This window comes from Pituophis catenifer, unplaced genomic scaffold (assembly GCF_029215685.1).
Source record: "Pituophis catenifer annectens isolate HBS135680 unplaced genomic scaffold, rPitCat1.0.hap2 SCAF_15, whole genome shotgun sequence".
NCBI classification, from domain to species: Eukaryota; Metazoa; Chordata; class Lepidosauria; order Squamata; family Colubridae; genus Pituophis; species Pituophis catenifer.
Window position 1 is genome coordinate 4,903,478 of NW_027256895.1, and position 27,731 is coordinate 4,931,208.

The window sequence follows — 27,731 nt, forward strand, 5'->3', positions numbered from 1 at the left end:
CTGGCCCCGCCCTCATCTATTCTCTGCCTTCCGAGTCCCAGCTGATTGGGAAGAAATGGGGATTTTGCAGTAACCTTCCCCTGGAGTGGGGTGGGAATGGAGATTTTACAGTATCCTTCCCCTGTCACGCCCAAGCCACGCCCACCAAGCCATGCCACACCCACAGAACCGGTAGTAAAAAAAAATTTGAAACCCACCACCGAGTCACACGATCCCCTTTTTGCCTTCTGATGAGCGAAATCAATGGGGAAAGCTACAGGGTTACTAACTTGTAACAACTTTGTTTGCTAACTTTTAACAACAAATTTGTTAGGGATTCACCTAACAAATATGGCAAGAAAGGTCGTAAAATGGGGGCAAAACTCACTTAACAAATCTTTCGCTCCGCGACAGAAATTTGGGGCTCAGTTATAAGTTGAGGACGACCTGTATCACCATCATCATCTTTCAATGACCCCATCATCGCTTGCGGGGTGAAATCTGGGCAACTGAATGGAGTGGAGCGTTTACTGGCCAGATGCCTTTCCTGTTGCCAGTGCGGAGTTTTGTTCAGCTGATATATATTATCAATGTGCCCAGAGAGAGAAAAATCTGCCTCTACCTAGGATTGAACTCACAGCCTCTTGATAGTGAGGCGAGAACTCCACCTCTAGGCCACCGCACCACTCAGTGAATGAACGAATGAACCAACCAACCAACCAATGAATCATCTTCTTTTAACGATCCCGTAATCCCTTGCAGGGTGGAGTCAGCAACCGAATGGAGACATGCTATATATATACAGTCAGCAAACAGAAAATGTTTTGTGGTCGTAAATCGAGGACCAGCTGTATAAGCGTAGCTCTTTGCTAGCAAGGCCGCATTTTGAACCCAGGGCCTAGTAGAACTGGTGGCTTAAATCAGAGCTGCAGGAACCTTGTGGGACATTGCCACTCCATCTATATTTCCAGCATCGAACAAGTTTGAATTTTTTTCAGGGGATAATGGGAATATTTGATGTAAAGAAATAATTGGATTTTAGACGCCTTCCCGCTCACTCGCAGTCAAGCGTTTTCAAGTTTTGTGTCTTTTTTAAAAAAAAGATGCATTTCGCAGCTTGCAAAAAAAAAAAAAAAAGCAAAATGAGTCAGGGAGCTTAGTTTAAAGAACTTCAGGATGCTTTTTTTTAAAAGCCTAATTTTTTCCAGTTTTTATCCAATTTGAGAGATGCTATCCCCCTCCGGTCGTTTGTCTGACACAAGTGTCTTCAAAGCCAGCGAATTTCGTAAAAAGACTCGTAAATATCTCCAGAATTGATATCGAGTCCAGCTGTACAAAAGTACAAAAGTCCAGCTGTTTTTTTAAAAAGGGGCATCTTCATTTAATGGCTTGGCATCGCTCGAATCTATTGAAAGTTATAACAAACGGCAGAGGCCTTATAAGATATATGTTCCTTTCTCTGTGAAAAGCGTTTGGTATAAGGCAACGGAAACTATGCTTTCTATAAATTAGATGAAAACATTTTAAAAACGTACATTTTCCTCTTTGAAAACAATGCTTTCTCAAACGAGCATCTAGATGTTAATGTTTTCAAAGAGGAAAATGTACGTAAATGTAGATTTTCAGCTGATTCAGTGGGAAATCTGTAGAATTAACCAGGGTTGGGATTCAGCCGATTTGAGAGAACCGGATGCTAATTTTACATCTGGTTCGCCGAACCGGTAGTTGCAAGGACTGGCTGCCCCTCCCCCTGCCCCGTCCCTCCCAGGATTCTCCATGTGGCCCGTTTTGGATGCCAGGTAAATGCAGGCCCTGCACGGAGGCTCTGGGAGGGCGAAAAACGGGCCTCCTGGAAATCTGGAAACGCGCCCGTTTCCGGCCTCTGGAGCCCAGGGGAGGCTGTTTTTTGCCCTTCCGGAGGCTCAAGAAAAGCCTCCAGAGCCTGGGGAGAGTGAAAAACAGGCCTCTGGAGCCCAGCGGAGGCAGTTTTTGCCCTCCCTGAAGCTCAAAAAACACCTCAAGAGCCTGGGGAGAGTGAAAAACAGGCCTCTGGAGCCCAGCGGAGGCAGTTTTTGCCCTCCCGGAGGCTCAAGAAAAGCCTCCAGAGCCTGGGGAGAGTGAAAAACAGGCCTCTGGAGCCCAGCGGAGGCAGTTTTTGCCCTCCCTGAAGCTCAAAAAAACGCCTCAAGAGCCTGGGGAGAGTGAAAAACAGGCCTCCCGGAAGTCCAGAAACGGGCCCGTTTCCCGCCTCTGGAGCCCAGGGGAGGCAGTTTTTGCACTCCCTGAAGCTCAAAAAACGCCTCAAGAGCCTGGGGAGAGTGAAAAACAGGCCTCCCGGAAGTCCAGAAACGGGCCCGTTTCCCGCCTCTGGAGCCCAGGGGAGGCAGTTTTTGCACTCCCGGAGGCTCAAAAAATGCCTCAAGAGCCTGGGGAGAGTGAAAAACAGGCCTCTGGAGCCCAGCGGAGGCAGTTTTTGCCCTCCCTGAAGCTCAAAAAACGCCTCAAGAGCCTGGGGAGAGTGAAAAACAGGCCTCCCGGAAGTCCAGAAACGGGCCCGTTTCCCGCCTCTGGAGCCCAGGGGAGGCAGTTTTTGCACTCCCGGAGGCTCAAAAAATGCCTCTAGAGCCTGGGGAGAGTGAAAAACAGGCCTCTGGAGCCCAGCGGAGGCAGTTTTTGCCCTCCCTGAAGCTCAAAAAACACCTCAAGAGCCTGGGGAGAGTGAAAAACAGGCCTCCCGGAAGTCCAGAAACAGGCCCGTTTCCCGCCTCCGGAGCCCAGGGGAGGCTGTTTTTGCCCTCCCAGAGGCTCAAGGAAAGTCTCCAGAGCCTGGGGAGGGTGAAAACGCATACCCACCCCACCGTGGTGCAGGAGGCTAAGTAGGCCACGGCCACCCAGCAGAGAACCGGTTGTTAAATTTTTTGAATCCCACCCCTGGAATTAACCCTATATTCTGTGAGGTCCCTGCTGCTCTCTTGAGTTTGGTGGTTTTCTGGCAGACGTCTTATGACCATACTAGGTAACATCATCAGTGCTGACGTGATGTTCGCGCTGGCATTGATGATGTTCCCTAGTTTGGATATGAAACGTCACCGGAGACCCCCACAGTTCGCCCCTGAGCTACATAATACAGCGAGTCCTCGACATGCGGCCACAATTGAGCCCCGAATTTCCGTTGCTGAGTGAGATGTTTGTTAAGTGAATCATACCCCCCCTTTTACGGCTTTTCTTGCCACGGTCGTTAAGTGAATCATTGCGGTTCTTAAGGTAGTCAACATGGGTTGTTAAGCCAATCCGGTTTGTCCTGTCGACTTTGCTTGCCGGAAGGTCACAAAAGGGGGGGGGGGGGTCTGTGTGTGTCAAATGACTCCGGGATCACATGAACTCATAAGTATGAGTCAGGTCAAGCGTCTGAATTTTGATAATGTGATCGAGGGGATGTTGCGACGGTCATGTGGGTGAAAAATGGTCCCGAGTCACTTTTTTCAGGGCCGTTGTAACTTTGAACGGTCCCTAAATGAAGTGGTGTAGGTTGAGGACTACCTGAATTCTCTTCTATAGAAAATTGAATGAAATGAATGAATGAATGAATGAAAAAAGGAAAGGAGTAAAGAGGGAGGAAGAGAGGAAGGCAATGAGGGGGAGGGAGGAAGGAAAAGGGAATAAAGTAGAAAGAAAAAGGAAGGCAGGAAGGAAGGAAGGAAAGGAGAGAGGGAGGGGAGGGAAGGAGAGGAAGGGAGGAAGAAGAAGCAAAGGAAAGGAAGAAAGGCAATGAGGGGGAAGAAGGAAGGAAAAGGGAATAAAGTAGAAAGCAAACGAGAGAGGAAGGAAGGAAGGAAAGAAGAGGGAAGGAAGGAAGGAGGAGAAGGAAGAAAGGAAGGGGGAAGAGGAAGGAAAGGAAGGAAGGCAGGCAATGAGGGGGAGGAAGGAAGGAAAAGGGAATAAAGTAGAAAGAAAAAGGAAGGAAGGAAAAGAGGGGAGGGAAGGAGAGGAAGGGAGGAAGAGGAAGGGAAGGGAAGGAAGGCAATGAGGGGGAGGAAGGAAAGAAATAAAGTAGAAAGCAAACGAGAGAGGAAGGAGGAAGGAAGGAAGGGGGGAAGAGGAAGGAAAGGAAGGAAGGCAGGCAATGAGGAGGAGGAAGGAAGGAAAAGGGAATAAAGTAGAAAGAAGGAAGGAAGGAAAAGAGGGAGGGGAGGAAGAGGAAGGAAAGGGAAGGAAGGCAATGAGGGGGAGGAAGGAAGGAAAAGGGAATAAAGTAGAAAGCAAACGAGAGAGGAAGGAAAGAAGAAGGAAAGAAAAAGAAAGGAGAGGGAAGGAATGAGAGGAAGGAAGAAAGGAATGGAGGAAAGGAAGGAAGGGGAGAAAGGAAGGAAGAGGAAGGAAAGGAAGGAAGGCAGACAATGAGGGGGAGGAAGGAAAAGGGAATAAAGTAAAAAGAAAAAAAGGGAAGGAAGGAAATCAGAGAGGGAAGAAAGGAAGGAAAGAAAGAAAAGTCAGTCCTATAGTTCACCTTTTCAGAGAACAGCGGGAGAACCGAGAAGTTTGCCAAAAATTCTATTTTCTTTCTTTTTTTTTTTTCTTCTTTTCTTTTTCTTCCCCAGTCCCGCAGCCACGAAGCTTCGCGGGACAGCACCAGCTTCCCCCCCACCAAAGAGCCCTCCCAACCCGGGGCCTGCCTCCCGCCCCACAGCCCCAAAGCCCAGCACCAAGAGGGCCCATCCAGCCCTAGGGAAGAAGGGAGACGGACCCCCTCCCCTCCTCCGAGGCAGCACAGCCACACCCCACCACCACCACAGCAACCACAACCACCAGCACGCGGCACGCAGGCCGAGAGCACGTTTCCGGAACGAGTACGGGGACGTTCCAAGACCGGGGGGGGGTCCCAGCTCCGCTTCAGCTTAGAATTTGGGGGGCGGCGGGGGCAGTCAAGAGACTGGGCCCTGTGGCCCCTTCCTGCTAAATTAACCCTTTCCCCCCCCCCCACTCCATAGGGCAGCCCAGAGCCCCCTTTTCCGACGGAGGGGTCTGCCGTAGACATCGGGGGTGCTGCCTCGGAGCCGCCGCGCCCGCTCGAGCCGCCGCGCCGCAAAATGTGAGTATCGGGCGGGCGGGAGGGAGGGCTGAGCCATGATGGGGTAGCTCACTCGATCGTCTTTTATCGTCAAGGATGATGTTCTTCAGAGGAGCCACCACAAAGAAGTCTCCTGCTTGAGGTGGGGGGGTGGGGTTGGATTAGGTGACCTATAACCGTGATGGCGAACCGATGGCACGCGTGCCACAGGTGGCACGTGGAGCCGTATCTGGGGGCACGCGAGCGTTGCCCTAGCTCAGCTCCAGCGTGGATGCGCACGCCAGCCAGCTGATTTTCGGCCCTTCTGGGCCCACCTGGAGTCGGGAAACGGGTCGTTTCCAGCCTCCATAGGGCCTCTGGGGTGGGGAGAGGCCGTTTTCGCCCTCCCCAGGCTCCAAGAAAGGCTCTGGAGCCCGGGAAGGGTGAAAAACGAGCCTACCGGTAAACCTTTTTGCCTTCGCGTGCCAAAAGCGTGAGGGGCGTGGGGGGTATTGAATTCTGGGTGTGGGCACACATGCGCAAGACCTGCCCCCCCCAGTGTGACCCCCACTTTTGGCACGCGACGGCAAAAAGGTTAGCCATCGCTGACCTATAAGGTCCCTTCCAACTCTGTTAGATTTGGGAAGGTCAATCAAAGCGCAGGAGACAACACTAGGCTCTCTATGGAACGGCTGCAGGAAAAAGAATGAGGTTCGAGACCCCGTATTGCTGAGGAACTGACCAGACCGTGGCCTGTTTCACTGGGACTAAGTCATTTTTGGCCGTTTTAAAGTGCCCGGCCAGGAGGATATCCCACGCAGGGGTGGCTGAGCTTGTCGATCGAAAGGTCGGCAGTTCAGCGGTTCGAATCCCGAGCGCCGCATCATGGGATGAGCTCCCGTTCCTTGTCCCAGCTTCTGCCAACCTAGCAGTCCGCAAGCACGTTAAAAAAAAATTTGCAAGTAGAAAAAATAGGGACCACTTTTGGCGGGAAGGCAAACAGCGTTCCGTGCGCCTTTGGCGTCATGCCGGCCACCTGACCACGGAGACGTCTTCGGACAGCACCGGCTCTTCGGCTTTGAAACGGAGATGACACACCACCCCCTAGAGCCGGGGATGACTAGCACATAGGTGCGAGGGGAACCTTACAATTATTTGCAGTTTTTAAAAGGGATTTTCCCATCGGGTCGCCGCCCCCTTCTCCCCCGACTCTAGCCCGAATTAAGGGATTTTATGGTCGTGAAAAGGGGCGCCCACCCAACCCCAGCTGTCTAGATCCCAGCTTGGCTTGGAATCGGTCAGACGGGCCATGCGCAGAGGGTGGATCCCGTTTCCTGGCCTCTTAGCTCCCTGGACCACAAACACACAACCTACCTACCTTCCAGGAGGGTTGAGCATTGGCTGCTTTCAATGCCCTATGTCTGGAACCACTCGGGGTAGGTTCCAGCGCGCTTGACCGGTTGGATGGGGGCCTGGCCTCTTAAGAGACGGATCCCGCAGCCTCTAAGGGAAGGTTCCAGCGCGCTTGACCGGTTGGATGGGGGAACTGGCCTTTAAAGGGGATGTATCCTGCAGCCTCCTAAGGGAAGGTTCCTGCACGCTTCACCAGTTGGATGGGGGGATGGAGCCCGCAGGCTCTTAAGGAAGGAAGGTTCCTGCACGCTTCACCAGTTGGATGTGGGGGGGGGGGCAGCTGGCCTATAATGGGTGGCTCCTGCAGCCTCAAAGGGAAGGTTCCTGCGCGCTTGACCTGTTGGATGGGGGGGGAAAGGATCCTACAGCCTCTAAGGGAAGGTACCTGCGCGCTTGACCAGTTGGATGGATGGATGGATTCCTGCAGCCACTAAGGGAAGGTTTTGTGTGTGCTTGACCAGTTGGATGGGGGCCTGGCCTCTAAAGAGATGCATCCTGCAGCCTCTAATGGAAGGTTCCTGCGCACTTGACCTGTTGGATGGGGGGGGAAATTGATCCTACAGCCTCTAAGGGAAGGTACCTGCGCGCTTGACCAGTTGGATGGAGGGATGGGTTCCTGCAGCCACTAAGGGAAGGTTTCATGTGTGCTTGACCAGTTGGATGGGGGCCTGGCCTTTGAAAGGGATGGCTCCTGCAGCCTCTAATGGAGGTATCTCTGTGCTTGACCGGTTGGATGGATGGATTCCATGGCTCCTGCAGCCTCTAAGGAAGGTATCTCTGTGCTTGACCAGTTGGAGTGGGGCCTAGCCTTTAAAGGGGATGCACCCCTGCAGCCTCCTAAGGGAAGGTTCCTGCAAGCTTGACCGGTTGGATGGGGGGAGGGGGGGCAGAATGGATCCCGCAGCCTCTAAGGAAAAGTTCATGTGTGCTTGACCGGTTGGATGGGGGCCTGGCTTCTAAAAGCGATGCATCCTGCAGCCTCCTAAGGGGAGGTTCCTGCGTGCTTAACCGGTTGGATGGATGGATGGAGGGGAAATGGGGGTGTCGGGCCATTTAAAAGGAGTTGGGCTCCTGCAGCTTTCTAAGGGAAGGTTTCCTGTGCTTGACCGGTTGGATGGGGGCCTGGCTTCTAAAAGCGATGCATCCTGCAGCCACTAAGGAAAGGTCCATGCGCGCTTGACCGGTTGGTTGGATGGAGGGAATGGATCCTATAGCCTCAAAGGGAAGGTACCTGTGTGCGCTTGACCGGTTGGTTGGTTGGTTGGATGGAGGGCTGGATCCCTGCAGCCACTAAGGGAAGCTTTCATGTGTGCTTGACCGGTTGGATGGGGGGGGGGCTGGCCTTTAAAGGGGACGCATCCCGCAGCCTCCCTTAAGGGAAGGTCCCCGCTGTGCGCTCGACCGGTTGGTCGGTCGGACGGAGGGACGGATGGGGGCGGATTGAGTGTCCGGGCCTGGCCTTTAAAAAGGGGACGCCTCCCGCAGCCTTTTAATACTGGAAGGGTCACGTGGGCTTGACCGGTTGGGTGGGGAAGGGGCTGGCTTTTAAAGGGGACGCCTCCCGCAGCCTTTTAATAATGGAAGGGTCACGTGGGCTTGACCGGTTGGGGGGGAGGGCTGTTAAAGGGGACGCCTCCTGCAGCGCCCACCCACCTCTGCCGTATTGGGGAGGGTCCCTCCTCCCCTTCGCCGCTTTTGCCCCGCCCCTCGGAGGGGAGGGGAGTCCCTTTATCCTCCTCCTCCTCCTCTTCCCCCCTCCTTTATCTCTCTCTTTCTCTCCCCCCCCCCAGCTTCTCCTCCCGGGGGCTGCCGGGAAAAAAAAAAAAAAAAGAAAGAAGGGGAAAAAAAAAAAAAAAAGAGCCTCGGCGCCCGGCAAGATGGCCCCGCCGCCGCCCGTCCGCGGCTCCGCTCTTGCGCCGGGGCTCCCGCCGTCGCCCGGGCCTCCGTCCCCGCCTCTGCGCCGCCGCCGCCGCCGCCCGCGGGACTGCTGAGAAGGCGGAGCCCAGGAAAGCCGATCCCCGATTCCCTCCGGCCATGCTGCTCTCCGAGAGCAAGGGAGGGTGAGACCGGGAAAAGGGCCCCGGCCGGCCGGCCTTGGCTGCCCTCCGCAGCGCTCTCCCCCCTCCCCAAATCCCCTCCCTTCCCTTCCCTTCCCTCTCCTGCGCCATTCTCTCCTTCTTTTCCCTCCCTCCCTCCATTCATTCATTCATTCACTCCCTTCTTTCCCTCCCCCCCTCCTTTTTTTTTTTGCCTCGCGCCTCTTGGGCTCTTCCCCTCCCCCTCCCCCTCCTCTCCCCCCTTCCTCCTCCTCCTCCTCTTGCCCTCCATTTTCTCTCTTCCCTCCAGCCAAGCCCCCCCCTCTCCCCCTTTCCCAGCGCCTCTGCCCTTCCCTTTGACAGGGTGCAACAGCCCCCCCCCTCCTCCCTGGCGAGGCCGCCTCGCTTTCCCTTTCTTCCCAGGAGGTCCCCCACTTTCACTGCGGGGGTTCCCCCTCCCTCCCCCGCTTGCTTGCTTGGCTGGCTGTTCCCCTTTTCCTTCCCTCCCTCCATCCTTTCTCTCCCCTCCCCCCCCCCCCAGTCTGGCTCCTCTGCCTGCCTTCCAGCTGCTTCCTCCTCTGCCCCCCCCTCCCATCCATCCATCTATAATATCTCTCTCTTCTTCCATCTATCTATCTATCTATCTATCTATCTATCTATCTATCTCCATCCAATCTCTCTCCCTCTCTCCCCCCCCCCCCAAGAATCCCAGCCTCTGCCTGCCTCCAAGCTACTTCCTCGGCTGCCCCCTCCCTTCCCATCCATCCATCCATCCATCTATCTACATTCAGTCCTCTATCTCTCTCTCTCTCCCCCCCCCCAAAGCATCCCAGCCTCTGCCTGTCTTCCAGCTGCTTCCTTGGCTGCGCCCTCCCTTCCCATCCATCCATCCATCCATCTATCTATCTATCTATCTATCTACATTTAATCTCTGTCTCTCTCTTCCCCCCCCCCCAAGAATCCCAGCCTCTGCCTGTCTTCCAGCTGCTTCCTTGGCTGCGCCCTCCCTTCCCATCCATCTATCTATCTATCTATCTATCTATCTATCTATCTATCTATCTACATTTAATCTCTGTCTCTCTCTTCCCCCCCCCCCAAGAATCCCAGCCTCTGCCTGTCTTCCAGCTGCTTCCTTGGCTGCCCCCTCCCTTCCCATCCATCTATCTATCTATCTATCTATCTATCTATCTACATTTAATCTCTGTCTCTCTCTTCCCCCCCCCCCAAGAATCCCAGCCTCTGCCTGTCTTCCAGCTGCTTCCTTGGCTGCCCCCTCCCTTCCCATCCATCCATCCATCCATCTATCTATCTATCTATCTATCTATCTATCTACATTTAATCTCTGTCTCTCTCTTCCCCCCCCCCCAAGAATCCCAGCCTCTGGCTGCTTCCTCGGCTGCCCCCTCCCTTCCTCCCACTCCCCATCTCTCTCTCCCTGTCTTTCTCTATCTTTCTGCCCCCACCCCACTCCTGTCCTGTGCCTGCCTTCCAGCTGCTTTCTCCTCTGCCCCCTCCCTTCCCCTGTCTGTCTGTCTGTCTATCATCTATCTCTCTATCTCTCACTTCCATCCATCCATCCATCCATCTATCTATCCTCTATCTATCCCCCCCAGGGGATAGATTTGCCTGCTTTCCAGCTGCTTTCTCCTCTGCCCCCTCCCTTCTTCTATCTCTCTATCTCTCTCACTTCTCCCATCCATCCATCTATCTATCTATCTATCCTCCCCCAGCAGTCCAGGTTCTTTGCCTGCTTTCCAGCTGCTTTCTCCTCTGCCCCCTCCCTTCCCCCATCTCTTTATCTCTCTCCCTTCTCCCATCCATCCATCCATCTATCTATCCTCTATCTATCCCCCCCCCCAGTAGTCCAGGTTCTTTGCCTGCTTTCCAGCTGCTTTCTCCACTGGATTCTCCTCCCACCCACCCCCACCTCCTCCAAGGCTCAGCCACCCATCCTCCTCTCTCTCTCTCTCTCTCTCTCCCCCCCCCCCTTTTTTTTTCACCGCCTGCCCTTTTCTCTGCAGAGAGATTTTTTTTTTTTGCTTCTCTTCCTTCCCCCTCCCTTCCCCGCTCCCTCTTTCCATCCCGCACGTGTATGTGTCTGCCTCCCTCCCCCCCCCCCATCTCCTTCCCTCTTTCTGCCTCTCTAGCTGCTGCTTTTCTGCTCCTGGCCCTCGGCGGTCACCCCTGCCCCTCCTCCCCAGCAACAGTAGGGGGGGCCCTCAGGACGAGGAGGTGGCCCGGGCCCCCCCCAAGGACCGGGCGAGATGATAGGGTTGTGGGTGGGTGGGCTCTGAGATGGGAAGGCTTGTGGTGTAAATGACCGGGGGATGGAATATGCGACATGAAAGGAGATTCAGGTGGGTGGTTTGGGGGAAGGGGCTCGGCCATTTGGGGGGTCTGGTCCGGATGCCTGCCCACCCCCTTTGGATTCTGATTCCTCCCCTTGTTTGGGGCAGCTTGTAGCCGGGTTAAAAAAAGGCCCGTCTCTTGTGTTTTGTGTGTGTATGTGGGAGGATGTTACTCTGAAATTGGGGAAAACATACTCCAAGGATGCTCAGGGATGGAGAAGTCACCTTTAGACGGGCCGCAGTGGAGGAGACGAAGGCCCCAGCGGGTAGCCGGGAAGGAAGGCGAAATGAATGGAATTCGGCGCTGCTGTGGGGCAGAGGTTTCTTGGGACGGTGTCGGGGGGAGGCCAGAAGGCCCTGCTGTGGCGGGGCAGAGACCCCTTGTTGTCGACGGCGAGGCGCCCCTTTGTCCCCTCGCGACCCCCAATTCCCCTCCCCTCCCCCCAATGATTGCCTCTCCCCTCTTTTTTTTTTTCACGCAGCGAGGAGAAGCAGACGATGCCGATGGAGCTGTCGTCGGAGCCCCAACCGGAGAACGAGGCCCTGGAGCCCGGAGGCCCCGAGGATCAACCCTCCGCAGACCCCCCGGGCCCCGAAACGGGCCCCGAAGACGAGGAGAAGAAAGAGGTAGCGTGTCGGGAGGAGGCGCCCTTCGGCAGCATAGAGGCAGGGGGCCCTAGGGGGCATCCAGCCGAGCGGCTGGGGAGGAGGGGGCTTTCTTGGGGCAGGTGAAGGGCCATTCGGCACTACAATGGAGAGGGGGGGTGTGATGGGAAGAGAGGAAAGGCCCGGCGGGGGGGAGGTGTTTCAGAATGCTTGGTGAGATCTAGCCCCCCCCCCAACGAGCAAAATCTTTCCACTAGGGACTTATCTCCTAGTATGACACCCCATTTGAAGGCAGGGGAGTATGGGTGCAGCACAATTCACCTTTATTTTTTTTCCAGAGTGTACAATTCTATTTCCTGAGAATTTCCACTTGGGTGTGCTTGGGGGAAATCTTATTTATTTCCCCTCCCCTCCCCCCTTAATTTTACATAATAAAACCACTGCAATTGGAAAATACGTTAGGCCTATCAGGCTGAGAACGAAGAGAGATGAGAAATAAGCCTTCGGTGCCGTATTTTACAACTGTAGTCACTTTTAAGACGTGTGGACTTCAACTCCCAGAATTCCCCAAGCCAGCAAAAGTCGAAATCCATCCATCTTAAAAGCATGCCGGCTGAAGAATTCTGGGATTTGAAGTCCACTTGCCTTAAAGCAAGCTGGCCGGAGAATTCTGGGAGTTGAAATCCATCCATCTTAAAAGCATGCCGGTTGGCTCAGGAATTCTGGGATTTGAAGTCCACTCGCCTTAAAGCAAGCTGGCCGGAGAATTCTGGGAGTTGAAATCCATCCATCTTAAAAGCATGCCGGCTGGCTGAGGAATTCTGGGAGTTGAAGCATGCCAGCTGACTGAGGAATTCTGGGAGTTGAAGTCCGCACGTCTTAAAATGGCCACAGTTGACAAACGCTGCATCCAATGGCTAGCAGAAAGTGGGGGGAAAAATAACTTCTTACCTTTTTAAATTTTTCTTGGCTAACAAACTACCTGCATTCATGTCCCAATTTAGCGCCAAATTATACCCTAATGAGAGAAAATATGCAATATTGAGACATGGAAGAATTCAGAATCTCGGGGGTGTTTTGGTGGTTGTTATGATTTTATTTTATTTTTTTTTGGGTCCGGAGGCAAAAACCTGCATTCTGAGCCTGATGTTTCTCACATCCGCCCTGCCTTAAGCCAAGACTGGTTTGAGTTTTTTCAAAGCAGTGAATATCCCCAGCCCTACAGCCGGTAGTCCCTTAACCAGGATTCCCGCTCTCCAGCACATTTTGGCATGCTTAATTATTTTTTGTGTGTGGTGATGGTTGTTTACTAAACTATAGATCCATTGCAAAGATTTGGTTTACCCTTCGGCCATTGCTGATAGTTTGGCCTCTTTCCCCTGTGTTGTGTAAAGGGGGGAAGTGGGGGGGGTTGTAATGGGCTGGGAGGTCTGCGGGGAGGGGATTGAATACATTTGTGCGCCCGCACGTACATATTTTGCACTCACAACTCAGATCCTGGCTTTTCTGTGCTGCTCAGGAAGAGAGGGGTGGGTGGGGACAGGCCTTGCTTCTCCCCTCACCCTAAAGATAGCTTCCCCGCACAACCTCCCCCTCTCCCCCCCTCCCCCCGTTGACGTTCTCCTCTGGACTCGTTTGTTCTGATCCCCGTTTTAAAGAGGCATCAATCTACTGGGAATGCGAAAGAGAGAGAGAGAGTGAGAGAGAGAGAGAGAGAGAGAAACCGGAGAGAGAGAGAGAGCGTGGACACATTTGAGCAGGCCGCAGCCAGGCGTCCCGTGGACGGGAGGAAAAAAAAGAGAGATTTTGGAGATGATCTTCCTTGGCCCTTCCTGGAACTGTTTTCTGCCTTCCTTCGGTGGAAAATCCTCTCGACATCCGTAGCCACGGAGCGAAACGTGCCTCTCGGAGTCCCACCTGCTCCGTGGGGCTTCCCTCGTGCTTCCGAAAACTTGATGGTGCACCTCAACTGGTTCCTTGTTCATCTCCAACATCCGTGAAAGCTGCAGCTCTTTGGAAGGCCACCTGGTCAAAACTTGGGCCGGCCTTCGGAACGAGGTGTCCAGAAGACGGTCACGCAACACGTCAACCTGTTCCGTCACCTCCCCGGGGCAGTTTGAAGCCACATCTTGTTCACCGTCCCGAGGAAGGCTTCCATCGACGTGCGATGAATTCCCGGGACCTTTCCCGTCCTGAGAAGAGCTATCCAAATTCTTCCGATCTTTGTCACCGATCCCGTCGCTCTTACGATCCCGCCGGCTTCCCTGATTTTGCGGGAAGTTTCGGCACCCGAGTGACTTTTCCATCTGCCAATGGGGGAGTCCCCCGCCGGTCGCCAAATCCCTAGGAACCAGATCGACACCAGATCCAACGTTCCATCTACCGATTCCTGAGACCGGGCTCCAGAATTTGGGGGGAGAAGTTCTTCTGTCCTCCGTACGCAGAGGTCTTCGACCTGTTTTTGGCAATTTGCTGCGGGGCAGCGGTGGCGTCTCGCACAAGTCCGGCTTTCTCCGCCAGCCCCGCGTAGGACGTGTTTGTGGCCTTTTTTTCAAGAGGCGCCAAGGTTTGCCTAAAGAGGACTTGGCGCGCAGAGCGTCCCACAGTCTTTCCATATCAAGGACATCCTTGCGTTGTGTTATTTCTTCCAAAAAAAAACAAGGACTGTCAGTTCCTGTTTTCACTTGTCATTGGGATGTCTGCCCCAATTTGTGAATGTTGGTTTTCACTGACACTTTCCACTTAAAAAAAAAGAGTCCCCGCCACGAACATGACAGTGCCACATCCCGCTGTCCCGACAATCCGCAGCCGCCTGCCGAGAACTGACGATGCCTTGACTCCCCCCCTTCAGCCCTTGTGTGTGGGGGGGGCAACTTCTGTCTCGCCCTCTCTCTTCCGGGACACTTTGACTTCCGACCACCAGCCAATCAAGCGCTAGGTTCCTACCTACTACCTACCTACCGGCCAACCAATCAGCACCTCTCTTGTCACCCAGCCCAACCAAGCACGCACCTTTCAGGCCAGGGAGGGCTCGTTCCGATTGGACCAGCCGTTGCCTAGATACAGCGCACACACACTGAGGTGTGATTGGCTGAACAGAAGACCCTGCCCCAGGTGTGAGAGGGTACCTGGAGCGCTTGTCCTAATTTTTTTTTTCTTTTCTCTTTTTTTTTTTTCCTTCTTAAAAAAAGTTTTGTTTTCTTTCTTTTTTTTTTTTTTTTTTGGCTTGTTTTCTTTCGTGTTCTTAATTTAAATAGAAAAAAAAAGAGAGAAAGGGAGAATTGGAATGGCGGGGCGGGCGGAGGGGAGGCGGATGGATGGGTCCCGTTAACGGTTTAAAATGGAGGGGTTTCCCACCCCCCCACTCCCTCAGCTTTCTTTGTTTCTTAAATGATGGGGAGTCTTGGGACATTAGCTTAGGAGGTGTGTTCCCACCCCTCCCCAAATCCTTGTTCAACGTGACCCCCTGTGTTGACATTGGGGCGACCCCTGGTTTCCATTCACCTGCCCCTTTCGAGGGACATCCGCTGTTCGGCCATGAAATGGAGAATAGAAGAGTCGGAAGGGACCTTGGAGGTCTTCTAGTCCAACCCCCTGTCTCGGGGGAGAGAGCGGGGCTATCCTAAATTAAAAGGGGGTCAGAAAAGGGAAGAAGAGCCACAAAGCAAGGAACGGAGCGAAATACATTCTTTTTTTTACAGAAATGCAAATATTGGGGTCTTGGTGGCTGCTGCGACACCCCAACTCGAGTTGGGGTGTCACACCGAGTTTAGCTTGGTTTGCTTTCTTGCAGACGTTTCATTACCCAAAACTAGGTAACCTGATCTGTCTGTTCATTTAATGACCGTTAAAAGTTACGACGGCACCGGAAAAAAATGACTTCACGACCATTTTTTCACAGTTACGAACTTTACAGCATCCTCGTAATCATGTCATAATTCCGATGCTTGGCGACCGGGTCATATTTATGACCGTTTTGTGACTTTCCAACACCAGATTCACTTCAGAACCATATTAGCAAGTTAACCAATGCAGTTGATTCCGTCAGGGTTGGATAAAAATCTATGATTTTACTTTAAAAAAAGCAATTTTGGGGGGAGAGGGGTTTAAATCGGGTTTTTTTATTTTTATTTTTATCAAATTTATTTTAATAAAATGTTTTTGGAATTAAAAAAAATCTATCTAAAGATAGTTTTCTATTTAAGATAACCTTAATAATTTAATTTATTCAGCCTGAAATGGAGCATAGTTATGTAGCTTGAGGCTGTATATATTCGGCGATATTTAAATTTTTTGGTAAAAGTCAACTCCCTGAATCTGCAAGCTGAGCTAACGTGCGCTGCGTCAATGCATTCACACAATTTCACAGCAGAAATGACAGTGGCTCTTTTAAAAATTACGATTTAAATCGAGCTGCTTTAAATCAAGCATTTTTTTTACTAGTGACTTAAATTGTGATTTAAATCGACTTGATTTAAATTGTGATTTAAATCGACTTGATTTAAATCGCAATTTAAATCGACCTGATTTAAATCAAATCCACCCTGGATTCCCTTAACAACTGTAGCAAGAAAGGTTGTAAAACAGGGCAAAAGTCACCTAAAGAGCATCTCGACGACAGAAATTTTGGGCTCAATTGAGGCCGTAAGTTGAAGACTATTTAGAAATAGGCCAAGCTCAAGAGAGCACCCCATTCATTTCAACCCTCAGCTACAAGTATTCTCCTTTATATTAAGAGTTTAGTCTGATTTGCAAAATGCTTCCTTTGACGCACATCCCAAAAAAAACCCCCACCATTGCCAGAAAGCAGAGCTAGGAAGGAGTGGAAATAATTTGGCCTGAGACAGACGGAATTTTCCAGATCAATTTCCCACCTGGTTTTGTGCGAATCCATAAAATTGGCTTATTTATTTATTTATTTATTTATTAAATTTTTATACCGCCCCCTCTCCCGAAGGACTCGGGGCGGTGAACAGCCAAAATTAAAAACACACAATACAAATATTAAAATACATTAAAACAAAATTAAATTATCTTAGGCTTCTCCAATTTAAAACCCCGTTACCCATAAAATTCACCCAATTAAAATTTTTTTTAACCCAGCTTGGGAGAGGAACAGTTCCTTGAGGGTGGGAAAAATCAGGAATTGTGCAAGCCATCAAGAATAACAAAGAGTTGGAAGGGACCTTGGAGGTCTTTTAGTCCAACCCTCTGCTCAAGCAGGAGATTCTACACCCGTGATGGTGAACCTATGGCACGCCAGCTCAGCTCCGGCACGCACCTTCTGGGCCCACCAGAAATAGAGAAACAGGCTGTTTCCTATCTCCGGAGAGCCTGGGGAGGTGGGGAAGGCCTGTTTTTCTTTCTCACCTGGCTCCAGATCCTCTCTATGCATCTGGAGAGGGCAAAAACAGCCTTCCCCACCCCCTCAGATGCCCTCTGGAAGCCCGAAACGGCCTGTTTTCCAACTTTCGGTTGGACAGGAAGTGACTTTTTTGCTGTCCCCAGCCTCCAGAGAGTCCTAGAGAGGCTCTGGAGGCTGGGAACAGCAAAAAATGTCACTTCCTGTCCAACCAAAAGTTGGAAAACGGGCCTCCGGAGGGCCTCTGAGGGGGTGGGGAAGGCTGTTTTTGCCCTCCCCAGATGCATAGAGAGGATCTGGAGCCAAGTGAGAAAGAAAAATGGGCCTACTGGGCCATTGCGTGCCGGGAGGGGAGTCGCTCGTGCATGCACGGGGTGGGGCGCATAGAACTATGGGTGTGGGCACGAACACGCGCGAACCTCCCCCGCCCCGCCCCCTTCCTGGCACGCGATGGCAAAAAGGTTAGCCATCACTGCTCTACACCATTCGAGACACATGGTTGTCCAATCTCTTCTTTCAAAAGGGATGGAGCACCCACAATTTCTGGAGACCCCCTGATTAATTGTTCTAAGTGTCAGGAAGTATCGCCTTCAACCACAGGTAGTCCTCGACTTCACGACCACAACGGAGCCCAACATTTACGTTGCTGAGTGAGAAATTTTGTGAGTTTTGCCAAGCATCCGAATGTAAATCACGTGGGGAATGCTACAACGGTCATAAGTGTGAAAAACGGTCTCTCAGTCCCTTTTTTTTCAGTGCCGTTACAACTTCAAATGGTCACTAAGTGAACTTGTAAATCGAGGACTACCTGTACTCAGAGGTGGGGAACTATAGCCCTTTTATGACTTGCGGACTTCAACTCCCAGAATTCCTGAGTCAGCCATGCTGGCTGAATTCTGGGAGTTGAAGTCCACAAGTCATAAAAGGGCCATAATTCCCACCTCTGAGCTACATAATTAGGATTACTTGAAGAATATCCTATAGCTGAATAAATGTTGCAGCTGGGTAAAATCTCTCCAAAATACCAGAGGGATGAAAAGGCCCAATTTTTAAACTTGTCCATTGTCTTGAACCTACTCCAAGGGTTAAAATGGCAAAAATTCAAAACTTGCTTCTATATTATCCTTCATTCTTCTTTTTTTTTCCCCTCTGACCATAAGCTTGACAGTCTTGTCTTAATGAACTTGGCAAGCCCGACTATCAAAGCGGGTTATTATTTGCCTGCTGGCCTGCGTCGACTTAATATATCTGTTGGCAGGCCACTGAGGATTTTAAAATAATCTGACATCATCATTCAATGGCTTGTTTCAAAACGAATAAGCCGTATTTGAAATATATATATATATATATATAAGCACATAGGGAAAACCCACCGCTAGCAATTCTTTAGTATATCCTGTTTCTGTTTTTTAAATTGAAATATTTTTGCCCACTTTCTGGATGTTTAGTTATACATTTATTTTTCTATCTATCTATCTATCTATCTATCTATCTATATCTCTATATCTCTATATCTCTATATCTCTATCTCTAGCATCTCTACATCTCTCTATCTATTTATCTCTATCTATTTATCTCTGTCTGTCTACCTAAAATATTTTTGCCCACTTTCTGGATTTTTAGTTATATATTTATTTTTATATCTATCTATCTATCTCTATATTTATCTCTATCTATTTATCTCTATTTATCTGAAATATTTTTCCCACTTTCTGGATTTTTAGTTATATATTTTTATATCTATCTATCTATCTATCTATCTTTATCTATATCTATATCTATATCTGAAATATTTTTGCCCACTTTCTGGATTTTAGTTATATATTTATTTTTATATCTATCTATCTCTATATCTCTATATTTATCTCTATCTATCTATTTATATCTATTTATCTGAAATATTTTTTCCCACTTTCTGGATTTTAGTTATATATTTTTGTATCTATCTATCTATATAGCTATCTATCTTGCATGTATGTGTGTGCGTGCGTGCGAAAACATTTCAATTTTAAAAAAAGAAACAGGATATACTAAAGAATTGCTAGCGGTGGGTTCCCCCCCCCCTTTTGTGTGGGCTTTCAATTCCCATCATTTCCAGTCAGTGCAGGAAAGGGTAGGCTGGCTGGGGATAATGGTACCTGTAGTCCTATGCAGTAGAGTCCCAAGGATTTGGGTCTCCCCCAATTTCAGCCTTTGCTGTCACTTCGGCTTCCTTATTTTATTTTTATTTATTTTTTTCATTAAAAGCATCCAGTCTTCCTTCCATAATAAAGAAACGCTGAGGAGAAACTATGAAAAGGAAGAAATATAACCGTGGAATTCTTTTTTTATTATTATTATTATTATTAAAACCTTTCTGAAGCAAATGTATGAAAACAGTAGTTAAAATACTGCTAAATTCATGAAAATCAGCTGTCGTGTTTCCAAATAAAAAGGGGATCTGAGTAGAACTGGCAATTGTTCCTCAATTTGGCGCCACAACTAACTAAAGCCGTGTGCGTTTTGCTCACCGGTCACTAGCGGGATGTGGACTTCAGTCTTAAATATTTATTTTATTTTATTTCCAATTTATATACCGCCCTTCTCCCTGAGGACTCAGGGCGGTGTACAGCCAGAATTAAGAACATGAAATACAAATATTAAAAAACAATTAAAATATATATAAATTTGGCCCAAAAATTAAAAATCACAAACCAATTAAAATATTTAAAAATTTCTTCTTAAGCCAGCCCGTATGTCATTCTTCTTCAATTACATTTCCTATCCCTGGAGTACTTTTAGTTCCGGAAACATTTACGCCCATAAAAGAGAATATTTACAGCTCGGGATTGAACTGTGTGGTTAATGCTGCAAACCTCCCTCCTTTCTTCTAACACTGATGACGTTACCTAGCTTGGCAACGAAACGTCTGCAAGGAAACCACCCCAACCCACAGAACCGTGTTTCAATTTCTCGTACCCCGCGAGGACTAGAAACCCTTTTAGAACTTTTTTGGTTTTCCTGTTTTGACCTCCCGAAGGGCCAAATAGAGAAATGTTCTAAAAAAAGGTTTCTAGTCCTCAGGGCAGGAGCCGTGTGCAAATAAATTTGACCAGATTTCGTGGACTTGCAAAATTAGAGAGGCAGATTTCTACCCTCTCCACTTCATTGCCGAGGCAGCGGGAGACCCCTTTGCCCGTCCCCACCCCCTTCATCTGGGCCCCTCCATTATTTAGGCCTTCTCTTCCCCCCCCCCTTGATGTCCCTCAGATGCGACGGCCACTTTTCAAATCCCCGATACTGACTTGATTTCCCCCTCTACACGGGGTTTTCTTTCTTTCTCTGTCCTTCTCCCATTTCTCCCCCCTCTTTCTTTCTTTCTTTCTTTCTCTCTCTCTCTCTCTTTCCCTTCCCTTCTTCCTTCCCTTTCTCCACAGGGTTCAGCTCAGCCCAAGGCCTTCAAGAGGAAGATCTCCGTCGTCTGTAAGTAAAAGGGGCAGGTTGTCCACCCGTTGAGCTCAGCCTTCCCTTGACCACTTCGGTGAGACATCTGAGGAGGGTTGGAGGTCCTCTGGTCACTCCTGAAAGCTGCGGTCTCCAAGCTTGGCAGATTTAAGACTTGTGGACTTCAACTCCCAGAATTCCTCGCCTCAGCATTGCTGGCTGAGGAATTCTGGGAGCTGAAGTCCACAAGTTGCCATGGTTGCAGACTGGCTGAGCAATTCTGGGAATTGAAGTCCACAAGTCTTAAACTTGCCATGGTGGGAGACTGGCTGAGGCATTGTGGGAGTTGAAGGCCACAAGTCTTAAACCTGCCAAGGTTGGAGACTGAGGCATTCTGGGAGTTGAAGTCCACAAGCCTTAAATGTGCTTTGGTTGGAGACTGGCTGAGGCATTGTGGGGGTTGAAGTCCACACGTTGCCATGGTCGCAGACTGGCTGAGGCATTCTGGGAGTTGAAGTCCACAAATCTTAAACTTGCCATGGTGGGAGACTGGCTGAGGCATTGTGGGAGTTGAAGTCCATAAGTCTTAAACTTGCCAAGGTTGGAGACTGAGGCATTGTGGGAGTTGAAGTCCACAAGTCTTAAACTTGCCATGGTGGGAGACTGGCTGAGGCATTGTGGGAGTTGAAGTCCACATGTTGCCATGGTAGCAGACTGGCTGAGGCATTCTGGGAGTTGAAGTCCATAAGTCTTAAACTTGCCATGGTGGGAGACTGGCTGAGGCATTGTGGGAGTTGAAGTCCACATGTTGCCATGGTAGCAGACTGGCTGAGGCATTCTGGGAGTTGAAGTCCATAAGTCTTAAACTTGCCATGGTGGGAGACTGGCTGAGGCATTGTGGGAGTTGAAGTCCACAAATCTTAAACTTGCCATGGTGGGAGACTGGCTGAGGCATTGTGGGAGTTGAAGTCCATAAGTCTTAAACTTGCCATGGTGGGAGACTGGCTGAGGCATTCTGGGAGTTGAAGTCCACATGTTGCCATGGTAGCAGACTGGCTGAGGCATTGTGGGAGTTGAAGTCCATAAGTCTTAAACTTGCCATGGTGGGAGACTGGCTGAGGCATTCTGGGAGTTGAAGTCCACAAATCTTAAACTTGCCATGGTGGGAGACTGGCTGAGGCATTGTGGGAGTTGAAGTCCATAAGTCTTAAACTTGCCAAGGTTGGAGACTGAGGCATTGTGGGAGTTGAAGTCCACAAGTCTTAAACTTGCCATGGTGGGAGACTGGCTGAGGCATTGTGGGAGTTGAAGTCCACATGTTGCCATGGTAGCAGACTGGCTGAGGCATTCTGGGAGTTGAAGTCCATAAGTCTTAAACTTGCCATGGTGGGAGACTGGCTGAGGCATTGTGGGAGTTGAAGTCCACATGTTGCCATGGTAGCAGACTGGCTGAGGCATTCTGGGAGTTGAAGTCCACAAGTCTTAAACTTGCCATGGTGGGAGACTGGCTGAGGCATTGTGGGAGTTGAAGTCCACATGTTGCCATGGTAGCAGACTGGCTGAGGCATTCTGGGAGTTGAAGTCCATAAGTCTTAAACTTGCCATGGTGGGAGACTGGCTGAGGCATTGTGGGAGTTGAAGTCCACATGTTGCCATGGTAGCAGACTGGCTGAGGCATTCTGGGAGTTGAAGTCCATAAATCTTAAAACTTGCCATGGTGGGAGAGTGTCTGAGGCATTGTGGGAGTTGAAGTCCAGAAATCTTAAACTTGCCATGGTCGCAGACTGGCTGAGGAATTCTGGGAGTTGAAGTCCATAAACCTTAAACTTGCCATGGTGGGAGAGTGGCTGAGGCATTGTGGGAGTTGAAGTTCACACGTTGCCATGGTCGCAGACTGGCTGAGGCATTCCGGGAGTTGAAGTCCATAAGTCTTAAACTTGCCATGGTCGCAGACTGGTTGAGGAATTCTGGGAGTTGGAAGTCCATAAGTCTTAAACTTGCCATGGTGGGAGAGTGGCTGAGGCATTGTGGGAGTTGAAATCCACAAGTTGCCATGGGCACAGACTGGCTGAGGCATTGTGGGAGTTGAAGTCCACAAGTAGCCAAGATTGGAGACCTTTGCTTTAAGGAGTGGGAGAGCACATGTCTTCTGCTGGGACAGAAGGAGGTGGGGTGGAAATTCCCTTGCCTTCCCCAGAGGAGGCAAGGTCACTCTTCGGAGCAAAATGCAAAGGATTGTAGCCTTAAAAAATCTAGTGTGTGTTGGGTGATCTTTCACTCCCACTCACTCAAGGCTGGCTAATCTGATAGCTGCCTTTGCAGGCCTGGGTGAAGGAGTCATACTTTGCTTCTCTGGGGCGGGAGGTGCCCCATGTGGGGCATGGCATTGGGCAGGGAGGCTCAAGTCACATTCCCAGAGTGGAGGCCAGTGTGATTAAATACACATTATATACAGTTATATTCAATACACTAAATCAAATACGCTGGTTATAAATTAAATAAATTGAAATACAAGTAGTCCTCACTTAATGACCAATCTCTTAGCGACCAGCTGAAGTTAACAACTGACCTTCCCAGCAGGTGCTGGCTTGTTAAGATTTTTAGCCCATTTTTATAAGTAAAAAAGCGGCAAACTTTCCTCCTGTTTCTCCACAGCAACCCTGTGAGGCGGACTGGGGCAAAGTCAAGTCACCCAGTTTGCTTTTATGCCTAAAATAGGACTACAACTCCCAGTCTCCTGGTAATTGGCCCAGAGTCACCCAGCCAGCTTTCATGTGAAAGGCAGGATTAGAACTCACCATCTCCTGGTGATCGGCCCAAAGTCACCCAGCTGGCTTTCATGACTAAGGAGGGACTAGAACTCCCAGTCTCTTGGTAATTGGTCCAGAGTCACCCAGCCAGCTTTCATGCCTAAGGAGGGACTAGAACTCCCAGTCTCCAGTTGATTGGACTAAAGTCACCCAGCTGGCTTTCATGCCTAGGGAGGGACTAGAACTCCCAGTCTCCTGGTGATTGGCCCAAAGTCACCCAGCTGGCTTTCATGCCTAGGGAGGGACTAGAACTCCCAGTCTCCTGGTAATTGGCCCAGAGTCACCCAGCCAGCTTTCATGCCTAAAATGGGACTAGAACTCCCAGTCTCCTGGTGATTGGCCCAAAGTCACCCAGCTGGCTTTCATGCCTAGGGAGGGACTAGAACTCCCAGTCTCCTGGTGATTGGCCCAAAGTCACCAGCTGGCTTTCATGCCTAGGGAGGGACTAGAACTCCCAGTCTCCTGGTAATTGGCCCAGAGTCACCCAGCCAGCTTTCATGCCTAAAATGGGACTAGAACTCCCAGTCTCCTGGTTTCGGAGTCAACACCTTAACCACTAGACCCAACTGGTTCTTACGAGAACTGCAACCTGCATTTTTCGACACTTGGCTACCAGCTCACATTTATACCTGTTTGCAGCATCCTGCTGTCACATGACCCGTTTTTGGCTGGTTTCTAGTGTCTACTTCCGCTTTCCAGTTAAAAAAAATCCCCGTCGAGTGAAATGGCTTCGTTTAACGACCAGTGCACACAAAAAAAAAACAAAGATGGTTGTAACAACAGGTGACTTGCTTTTAACCGCAACTTACGACTGTAATTCTGGGCTCAATTGAGGTTGTAATTCAAGGATTCCCTGTGTGCATTTGATGGGATGGGATGCGTATTTCTTTATTTTTAAAGATACGCCTGGTAAAATATTTTTTATTTTTTCAGTGGTATCATCCTTTGCACCAATTGCTTCGGCCAGCTTACTATACGTAGTATTGGGGTAGCAGGAGCATAGTTCATTTAATGCCTGTAGTAATGAAGTAATGTGATTTTACTAGGAAATGGCTAGTTCGGTGTTTCTCAACCTCTGCCCCTTTAAGATGGGTGGACTTCAACTCCCAGAATTCTATGCTATGCTGGCTGGGGAATTCTGGGAGTTGAAGTCCACCCATCTTAAAGGGGCAGAGGTTGAAAAAACCTGAACTAAATTCTTTTTTTCTCCCAATATATAGCCCTCAGCTTACAATAATTCATTTAGTGACTGAAGTTACAGCAGCACTCAAGTTACTCAAAGAGAGTAACTTACGACCCTTTTTCTGACTTGTGACCATTGTTCACACGACCGTTGCAGCCTCCCCATGGTCACCTTGATCATCATTCGGGCACTTGGCCACCAGTTCATATTTATGACGGTCGCAGCGTCCCGGGGCCACGTGATCCCCTTTTGCGACCTTCTGACAAGCAATGGGGGGAGAGCCAGATTCCCTTAACGACCATCTTACTAACTTAACAACTGCAGGAATTCACTTACGTTGTGGGCAAGAAAGGTCGTAAAATGGAGCAAAACTCAGTTGTCTCGCTTAGCCACAGAAATTTTGGGCTCCATTGTGGTCGTAAGTCAAGGATTACTGTACTGGCAGATCATGCAGAAGAAGGCATCGGGGTTAGGGAAAGAGGGTGGACGTGAACTGACTCACACGAGCCACCTCGCAAGCCAAGCTGCCCCAACGTTGTCAAGAAAGGTCGTAAAATGAGGCAAAACTCAATTGTCTCACTTAGCAACAGAAATTGGGTGCAATAACAGTCGTAAGTCGACTACCGATATTGGCAGATCATGCAGAAGAGGGCATGGGGCTTAGGGAAAGCGGGTGCACATGAACTGTCTCGCTCACTCGAGCCACCTCAAGAGCAAAGCTATCCCCAACCATGTCCCGGGAAAATTGCTCAGGTTTTTAAACTCCTTTCCTCCCTCCATCGCTTTTAGCATCCTCTGTGGCCAAAGGGGCCGTCGCCACAAACAGCGACACTGAAGGAAGCCAGCCGTCGGGCCGCAAACGGCGCTGGGGCGCCAGCACTGCTACGACCCAGAAGAAACCTTCGATAAGCATCACCACCGAATCCCTCAAGGTAACCAGTTAGCCGGGACAAAAGTCGGCCCCGGGTCAGCCTAGCTCAGACCCTGATGTACTTTTCTCCTTCCTCCTCCTCCTCCCCTCCTCCAGAGCCTGATCCCGGAGATTAAGCCGCCACCAGGAGGCCAGGAAGCCGTGGTGGACCTTCATGCCGACGACTCCCGCATCTCTGAAGACGAAGCCGAGCGCCACTTGGAAGAGCCGGCTCACGAGAAAGCGCTCAAGATCTGCCGTACAGTCACGCAGGTTGGTGCTTGGTGGGGGTGAGGGGGGAAACAACGGCTCCCGATCGGTCCCCAGGGCGAAAGCGGCACTCAGGCACGAGACTTGGCAAGCCACGAAGCTGCACGCGTGCTAGGCGACTGATTTATTCAACTCCGTCGTTTTTACTGCACTCGCATCTCCCATCGATTTCAGGGTGGTGAACAGCCAATCTCCCGTAAACGAAATCTTTAAGCGCAAGGCTTTTTCCCCTTTTTTTTAAAAAGGCGGTTACTAATTGCAGGGCCAAGGCGGTGCTCGGAAAAATCATATAAAAATATCCTAAAACCTGAGCCAAGGACCTAGCGTAGCTGTCAGGTTCTTAATCTGCAGGGAGATCCTCCTTTATTGAACACGACCTGCCCAAAATTAGTCTTGCAAAAGGTGTTTGGCTACCGAAGATCTCTGGCTTTTGTCCACGGAGACAGGAGGGAAAGAGGAGCCACTGTTGTCTCTCTTCTTGTATAGACCGAATTCAGCTTGCCAGGAACGCTGATGATGTTACCTACGTTGGTAATGAAACGTCTGTAACCAATCTTAGGAACTCCAGAGAATATAGGATTAATTCGTTGGATTTGCAATTGAATCGATTGATTGTTGTGGCCCGCCGGCGGCCAGCAAAGCTAGCAGCAGAGTCGGATAGTGAGGAGGTTGGGGAGGAACTTGGGCCACTCCTGGGGGTTGGGAAAAGCTCAGACGAGGGCTCTGTGTCGGAAGCAGAGAGGGAGCTAGACAGCAGTGAGGCAGAGGAACAGCTGGAGCCCGTTCCCAGTGTGCGCATGCGCAGAGCTGCCAGAAGACAACAACTCAGAAAGCAGGGTCTACTCAGAAGTAAAGCCACACCTTGGAGGTGATTGGCTCCTCCCATAGGAAATAAGAGAGGAGCGAACAGAGAGTGGGCTTTTGCAGGAAACAATTCATTCGTTCTGTGACTCTGAGAGACTCTGTGCCAAGTTTGGCCTTGTACTGCGGGTGGAAACAAGTTACGTGGCAGCTTTCCAAACGAGATAAGGTGTGTTGAGAAATATTCCTTTGAAAAACTGTTACGGACTGTGAATGAACGTAATTCACAGTTGTGTAAATAAAAGAGGTTTTTGCCGGGATCAGTTCCTGCCTCCTGCTTGTTAAGGGAGCCTAGGCCAGAACATTGATAATCTACTGTATATATAAAAAAGAGGGGGTCCACTTACTCTCCAAAGCACCAAAAAAACATGACAGGAAACGATGGAAACTAATCAAGGAGAGAAGCAACCTTAGAACTAAGGAGGAATTTCCTGACAGTGAGAGAATTAAAGAAAAAGAAAACAGGTTAGAGAGCCCCCAATGATGCCCCCCCCCAAAAAAAATTGGTATTTCTCATGCTCATGAGGACTAGACACCCTTCAGAACATTCTCAATGTAACATTCTTATCATTTTCTGATAACCCCTGAACTGAAAAGGGGAGGAAGATCCTTCCTCATCTTCAACTGCGACACGAAGATCTTTGGATCGAGAAAAGCCTGGGGGGGGAGGGTTCCCCACAAACCGGGTTTAGAGTAGCAAAAACCACCATTTTGTTGAGTTCAGCCTGGTCCCTTCCAGGCTGAGAAACCTCTATCCCACCCTTCCCTCCCAGGTGGTCCCCATCGAAGGGCAAGAGAATGGCCAAGGGGAGGAAGAGGAAGAGGAGGAGGAAGAAGAGAAGGTCCACGAGGAAGAGCAGCCGGAGTCGGCGCCCGTTATCGCTGTAGAGACGGTGGTTCTGCCTCCCCCGGTAGAGCACGAAGTCAAAAAAGGTACCGGGGGAGGACCGGCAGAAGAGAGGGGGGAACGATTGACCCCCAACAGGTAAGACTCACCTGTGGGCTTTCTGTCTCCCTTCGCCCCCGCAGTCACGCTGAGCGACACGCTCACCCGGCGGTCCATCAGCCAGCAACGTTCCGGGGTCTCCATCACCATCGACGATCCCGTCCGCACGGCCCAGGTCCCCTCCCCGCCACGGGGCAAGGTCAGCTGTATCGTTCACATCTGCAACCTGGTGAGTGTTTTTGGGGGGGCGCTGTAACCGTTTCAGGGTATTTTGGGGGGGACATCAGGTGGCGCAGTGGTTAGAGTGCGGTATTGCTGACTGCCTGCAGTTCGGCAGTTCGAATCTCGCCAGGCTCGAGGTTGATTCGGCCTTCCATCCTTCCTTCCGAGGTGGGTAAACTGAGGACCCAAATTGTTGGGGGACAAGAGGCTGACTCTGTAAACCGCTTAGAGAGGGCTGTAAAGCGGTATATAAGTCTTTATTTTGTCGAATTTTTTTTATTTTATTTTAATTCAAATATCATCTTCCATTAAAAA

The 27,731-nt window shown here is 50.2% G+C and overlaps 1 protein-coding gene across 1 annotated transcript in view; it reads left to right on the top strand.

Annotated features, from left to right (window-relative positions):
* The window catches only part of ACIN1 (apoptotic chromatin condensation inducer 1), a 77,533-nt gene that overhangs the window by 42,764 nt on the left and 7,038 nt on the right, over nt 1-27,731 (top strand). The window contains 8 exon segments of the mRNA XM_070954437.1: nt 4,578-4,826; nt 4,968-5,068; nt 11,306-11,450; nt 20,208-20,253; nt 24,997-25,139; nt 25,235-25,390; nt 27,022-27,181; nt 27,278-27,423. Of these exon segments, the coding sequence (XP_070810538.1) occupies nt 4,578-4,826; nt 4,968-5,068; nt 11,306-11,450; nt 20,208-20,253; nt 24,997-25,139; nt 25,235-25,390; nt 27,022-27,181; nt 27,278-27,423 (1,146 nt within the window).